Below are 6,649 nucleotides of genomic sequence, written 5' to 3' on the forward strand. Positions count from 1 at the left end.
CAACTACCGGGAGTGCATCAGCCCAGTTGAACGCCTGGCGATTTGTCTCCGGTAAACTACATTCTAGTACATTTTTTTTTATACATTGTTTTTATGTGCAACCTAGCTAGCTAAAGGGCTCTCTAGTTGATAGTCCCTATTTGACATCAGATGTACTTTTACATAATGTTCATTGGGACTATAACTTTTCCCAAAGTTGATTTATAATCCTTTTTTAATTATGCAATGTTACCAAATGAAAAGAAAGGTGCCTTCTGCCCTGATGAAGGTAGGCTAGTCTTCTCCAGGACCCATTGGACTCACATCCACTCTTAGAGAAAAAGGTTCCAAAAGTGTCCTTCTGCTTTCCCCATAGGATAACTATTTTTGGTGCCAGGTATAACCCTTTGGGAAAAATGTTATACATGGAACCCAATAGGGGTACTACCTGGAACGAAAAAGGGATCTCCTATGGGGACAGCCGGAGAACCCCGTTAAGTAGATAGTACTATTCTTTCTAAGAGTAGAGTTGGCCTGGGCTACAGTTTAATGATATAGTCATAGACTGAATTGTACTGTTTCAAGTCATTGTTAATGATGGTTACAATATAGTTAGTGGATCATAATAAACAGTAATGAGGTAGCTATATGAGTAGATATAATATGTGGGTGGAATTCAAGTTATACACAATATTAATCATTATTTTGAATTATACGGTGGCAGGCATAGTTCCCTCTGTGGCACAAGCCCTTTGGGACTGTCTGGTTGGTGAATACATTCCTTTCCCAAAGAGGAAGACTGGAGGGCCATCGCTGCCGAGTTCCTGGAGAGGTGGCAGTTTTTGTGTTGTCGATGTTGGTGCTTACGGCAAGGGAAGTGATGGCGGGACTCTGCCTTCGGCCAGGCACTTCAGGATGGCACTCTGGAGATTCCACCACCTGCATCACTCCCTGGGGCTGAAGACCTGGGACCTGTTCCCCACGTCTTCGTCGGCGACCAGGCCTTCCGTTTAAGATCCAACCTCATGAGCCCTGCCCTGGACGCCAGCTGCCATTGCCAAAGCCTGTAAGGATCTTTAACAAACGACTGTCCAGGGCAATGCGCCTTTGGGATTCTGGCAGCCCGGTGGAGAATGTATCGGAGAATGCTTGGTCTCAGCCCCTCAAATGTCGATGCCTGTGTGAAGGCCACATGTGTTCTCCACAACTACTAGCGGAGGTCATTCCAGGAGCCGCTCCGGATGGAGATGGGCACGCCAAATGGTCACCTACCTGATGTCACCAGGGCAGGTGCCAACAACGCCCCCAGACAGGTACTCCAGGTGAGGGAGAAGCTGACCACCTACTTCTCATCGCCAGCAGGTGAAGTCCCATGGCAGTATGCCGTGGAGTGAAACAGCTCTTTTAAGAGCCCCATAACACAAAGGTTATTTTAAGAACCAGCCACCGTTGTCCATAAAATTGCATTTTTTTTCCCAGATTATTTTATGTATCATTGTCTCTCTTCATTTGGAAGTTATATTTAAGTGACATTTGGGAGTAAAGACCACACCTTAACCCCTTCCCTAACTCCATTTACATCAGTATCATACACACCTGGCATGGTACATCAGGTGAGCAGGAGCACTAATTAAGGTTATACGACATACAGTTAGTATGATAACAAAGGGAAAGGGTAACCTAGGTAACCTAGGGTCCATACAAATAGTACAGTTTACCACCATGTTCACTGGCCTGACAAAATACAGGTGGAAAAAAAACTAATTAGGAAGAGAATGTGTTTTTACTTTCATCTTGTCTTAGATCTGCAAAGATGTAGGGAAGAAATAAGCAGATTAAGCCTAAATGAGATATTAACAAACAACTGACTATGAAAACATTATAATTGATTAAGTATTCAAGTACAGGAAAGAACATGACAGGTGTGTGTGCGTGTAAAATAATAATAATAATGAATGTGTAGCCTGCAACTGCAGACAGATACAGGGACTCCTCATAAAGCCTAGACGTAGTAGGGGAACTTCAGACATGGCCATAAAGAGAGAGAGGGCAGGGCACTGGAGATCTGAGGTACGAAGAGGTGTGTGTCTCTGTCTCTGAGAAAAATAAAATAATATGTAGCCATAACACAGCTAAACAAACAAGTGGCCCCTGGACGTCACGGACCAGTCGATGGAACATAACTTCACAAACAATTTCAACACCCTGGTTTTCACGTGGTTTTAAATGAAAGAAATATTGACCTTTAGTCTCGTAAGAGACCAAGAGCATCTGTGAATTCTCCAGGGTATGAGTTTCAATTGCGAAATCTATGTAACACTAATAATGAATGCTATCCTAAGACTTTATAAACAAATGACTTTGTGAATTGACTGAATTCAAACGGAACTGACGTGTGTGAAAAGAAAGGTACAATGAGGGAGGTCAAAACAACAACCAGACAACTCCTCTTCCTGTCCTTCCTGTGAGCTGGTCGGCCCCGGCAACTCCTCTCCTCTTCCTGTCCTTCCTGTGAGCTGGTCGGCCCCGGCAACTCCTCTCCTCTTCCTGTCCTTCCTGTGAGCTGGTCGGCCCCGGCAACTCCTCTCCTCTTCCTGTCCTTCCTGTGAGCTGGTCGGCCCCGGCAACTCCTCTCCTCTTCCTGTCCTTCCTGTGAGCTGGTCGGCCCCGGCAACTCCTCTCATCTTCCTGTCCTTCCTGTGAGATGGTCGGCCCCGGCAACTCCTCTCCTCTTCCTGTCCTTCCTGTGGGCTGGTCGGCCCCGGCAACTCCTCTCCTCTTCCTGTCCTTCCTGTGGGCTGGTCGGCCCCGGCAACTCCTCTCCTCTTCCTGTCCTTCCTGTGAGCTGGTCGGCCCCGGCAACTCCTCTCCTCTTCCTGTCCTTCCTGTGAGCTGGTCGGCCCCGGCAACTCCTCTCCTCTTCCTGTCCTTCATGTGAGCTGGTCGGCCCCGGCAACTCCTCTCCTCTTCCTGTCCTTCCTGTGAGCTGTTCGGCCCCGGCAACTCCTCTCCTCTTCCTGTCCTTCCTGTGAGCTGGTCGGCCCCGGCAACTCCTCTCCTCTTCCTGTCCTTCCTGTGAGCTGGTCGGCCCCGGCAACTCCTCTCCTCTTCCTGTCCTTCCTGTGAGCTGGTCGGCACCGGCAACTCCTCACCTCTTCCTGTCCTTCCTGTGAGCTGGTCGGCCCCGGCAACTCCTCTCCTCTTCCTGTCCTTCCTGTGAGCTGGTCGGCTAAATGGACTCCATCTCTGGAAGGAAAGAGAAAAACAACACATAAAACATTTATGTTAACTAAATCCTGCTTGTATAGTGTAGTTAGAGGCATAAATATTGTGCGGTAAAGTTGGTATTACTTGCTGTTTACTCATGGAATTTGTATTTCAGATCAAAAGATGAATATGACAGGCAAATATTTAGACGGCAAACTGTTTTGGGATATTTTCTAACCTAGAAACAGCTATACATTTGCCTCATTAATACTTTGATCTGAAATACCAAATAGCCTACATGACTATACTGTAAAAATGACCTATTTTACTTCACTGTCGCAACACTTATGATACTACCTGTGATGTGGAGAAAAGCAGCTGATACATTTTAACCTTGACTGCCACTTTTCTTTGCTGAGGCAGCCTCTTCAGTGTTGGCACCAGGCTCATGGCAAAGAGGGTCTCTTCATCCTCCTTCCTGTGAGCATCAGGTTGGGCTGCATCCCTCTCAACGGCTTGGAGGAGCCTCTGCTGAAATGAGTTGAGTGGATCTGGGGGCTGGTACCTCCGATGACGCCTGGTGTGACGTTGTTCCTCTCTGTTTCTCTCCCCGTTTGTCTCCACGGCCAAATCCTGTTCAACGAGGTCCTCAGTAGTCACTTCCGTGAGGTTCATAATAATCTCAGGTGGTCCTAGATCCAGGGGTGCTTCCTCCATTTCATCATCTTCCATGGCTGCACTGGTTGGTGGTCATACTCGTGGATGATGTAGATGTTGTAGAGGGTCTCGCTGCACCGGTGGAGGCGATGGTCGCACTTGTAGATGATGTTGAGGGTCTTGATGCACCGGTGGCGACAACACTTGTGGATGACGTAGTAGAGGGTCTGGCTGTAAAATTGCCACTCGTTGCCATAGGCACAATAAATGAATCCACAAAGAATGTGGCAGAAGCGCCAAGGCTGCTGGCCTGAAGCTGCTGACCCAGACCTCTTGTCTTTCTCTGCCCTTCTCCCTCTGATACCTGTCCCTGAGTCCTCTCCACTTCCTCTTACAGTCTTCTTCTACATAGACATGAACATGATAAGCCAAACCATTACCTAGCATAACTATAATTATTAGATATCTATCATGAACATGTCACCTACTGTACACACACGGTTAATTGGCCAAATTATCAGGGGTGCAGTAGTATCTACCATTTCTATTATTATTTATCTAGCATACACACTCACACTCTTTCAAACATGATTATTTGGGAACGTTATCAGGGGTAGTAACTAGCATAATTTATATGACTATTTCTTTCACACACACACACACACACACACAACTCATTGGCTAGGTTAGCTAGCTAGCTAACGTTAACTAGCCACATCTAGCACAAGCTCACTACTATCGTGGACAGTTGTCTTCAAGCAGCATTTTTTGTGTTTATGTCCATGTAGCTGTCAGCAGTAGCTGTCAGCAGGTTTACACGGTTTTGAGAATACTGCGAAAACGATTCTCTCCTCCATGTGTCCAACAGCATGTGACCATCTGCAAAAGATACATGCATCAGTATAGTTGCCGAGCTGCGCAAAATGTTATGCAGCAGTGATGCCTGACGCAGTCGGTGTGTTCGAAGCGTTAGGCTACCACGCTGTAAAATATCGCCCAATAATAGGCTAGCTAGCCTATGTCTTGCAAATTGATAGGTCATTCTGCAATGTAGAACATGTTTCAAAACGAATCAATTGAATCCGTTTTCATTTTCGTTTTTACAGTAGGTTATACCAGGCCTATACGGGCCGATTCAGACTTAGAAAATGTACGCCTTTCCTGCTCAAGCCTTCCCTGCGCCCTTAGACACTTTTCAATATGTGGTATTTAGACTTACCTTATTCAGTCGAGTAACTGAACGTGTGGCTACCTTGCGTGCTCTGAATAAATTGAATTCAACTGCTGAAAACCCTCCCACTTGCTGGCCAACCTATTTTTTCCTCGTGGAGTTTTCATTAAATAGTGTTTTCAGTGGCATACATTTTTATCTTATGACTACCAAGAAACACTCTGTGTGACCCTGATTTAGGCCACTGCAGTATTAAATATGGTGTACCTTTTTTAGTTGGAATTTTGTCACAATGGGTTCAGAATTGTAGGGATATATAGCGTATATGCATATGCATATTGGTCTGTTTCAGCACAAATTGGTAGATTTAAAAATACTCTGATCTTGTAGATTATTTAGGTTCCGGAAAGTATTTATGAATCATAAAATGTTTGGAGAGCCTTTACAAACAAAATAAAGAAAATGGCAGTTTGATTCCTTCTGTAAATTGCCACATTTAGTTCTTCAACCCATAGTACTGTTGAAAGATTAGTGTATATATAATTCTAATTGGGAGAATAGTGTACAATAGTAGGCTATACCATCATATATTGCCTGCACTAACAAATATTGTGCCATGAGTCGGGATCGAACTGTTAAGGCTTGGTCTGCCCTCTGCTCTATAACCAACAAGTCTCACCTCAGAAATAGATGTTCATCCATGTTTCTCAAACATCAAATTTCGAAGTTGTTCCAAACGTCAAATTCCAAATGTTTAAAGTTAAAGTTTAGACATTAACTCCGAATTTTTAAGGTTAGGGTTAATTTTGCTGGATTAAAACAGCAATACTATGTTTTTATTTAATTTATGCTTATCCTAAACCTTAACTGACTTGTATGACCGTTAGACTGTATTTGATCATGCAACCTTCTGAACCAGAGGCAGACCTTTTACACCAGAGGCAGATGCTTACGCCCATCCACTATCCCCATCCATAACGCCATAGCAAAACGGAAACCTACATGGAGGTAACAGTGCTCAGTGTTGCCCCTAATGGCCGGTTTCCACATCATCTCCCGATGTCCTCAGACATGGATGAACGTCGAATACTAACTTGTATTACGGGTGACCTGGCTGCCATAATGATTTAATTAACCTCGTGTCTTTATTCATTTTGTATGTATTTTGTATATTATCGTCTTATACCGATGATCCTTAGCAGCAAACACACAGCCATGTTCATGACGCATTTACAGAGGAAGCAAATTAAGGTAAACAAACAATGGAATTAAATGGAACGATAATGTAGCCTAGGCTAGACCAACTGAAGGGAACTAACAGTGCATTGGTAGATGTGTGTGAGTGGTTTTGAGGCCTATTGACATTCGATAATGATATGGGCTAATATTTAACATGATAGAAATAGGAAACGGAGAAAATCGATGTAACCTATAATTAAGACATTTGACAGTGCCTATCCCTGCAAATGAAAAGGCAGTACAATTTCAATTCTGCATAATGGCATAGCATTTCATAAACTGTGGGAAAGTTGATATGTTGATATACTTCAGTTTGCTGCCACATGACTGATTTCACATTTGTCCCCAGCGATTATAAAGTCAAATTGATCTAAAACAAGTATTATTTATATTTAC

The 6,649-nt window shown here is 44.2% G+C and overlaps 1 protein-coding gene across 4 annotated transcripts; it reads right to left on the minus strand.

Annotated features, from left to right (window-relative positions):
* Nucleotides 1–1,844: 1,844 nt before the first annotated feature.
* On the minus strand, nucleotides 1,845–5,191 carry LOC127915062 (uncharacterized). Of its 4 annotated transcripts, none has more exons than XM_052493437.1 (4): nucleotides 5,063–5,191; nucleotides 3,580–4,722; nucleotides 3,132–3,225; nucleotides 1,845–2,755 (listed from the first exon to the last, which is right to left on the minus strand). In XM_052493437.1, the coding sequence occupies exons 2-4, from the start codon at nucleotides 3,916–3,918 to the stop codon at nucleotides 2,358–2,360; spliced, it is 831 nt and encodes a 276-aa protein (XP_052349397.1). In that variant the 5' UTR covers nucleotides 3,919–4,722; nucleotides 5,063–5,191; the 3' UTR covers nucleotides 1,845–2,357. The 4 variants fall into 4 exon arrangements, with proteins under 4 accessions (XP_052349397.1, XP_052349399.1, XP_052349398.1 ...); XM_052493439.1 differs by having other exon boundaries at nucleotides 1,845–2,614; nucleotides 3,544–4,722; XM_052493438.1 differs by having other exon boundaries at nucleotides 1,845–2,708; nucleotides 3,544–4,722.
* Nucleotides 5,192–6,649: the final 1,458 nt, after the last annotated feature.

Source organism: Oncorhynchus keta, chromosome 34 (genome assembly GCF_023373465.1).
Source record: "Oncorhynchus keta strain PuntledgeMale-10-30-2019 chromosome 34, Oket_V2, whole genome shotgun sequence".
NCBI lineage: Eukaryota > Metazoa > Chordata > Actinopteri > Salmoniformes > Salmonidae > Oncorhynchus > Oncorhynchus keta.

Bases quoted from the DNA above. Each gene is read 5' to 3' on its own strand.
- LOC127915062 (XM_052493436.1), bottom strand. From the start codon at position 3,918: ATGGAAGATGATGAAATGGAGGAAGCACCCCTGGATCTAGGACCACCT. The intron at 3,226-3,543 runs GTAGTATCATAA...CTTTCCTTCCAG, and splicing joins TGCTTTTCTCCACATCACAG to AGATGGAGTCCATTTAGCCG. The intron at 2,756-3,131 runs GTGAGGAGTTGC...GGACAGGAAGAG, and splicing joins CACAGGAAGGACAGGAAGAG to GAGAGGAGTTGCCGGGGCCG.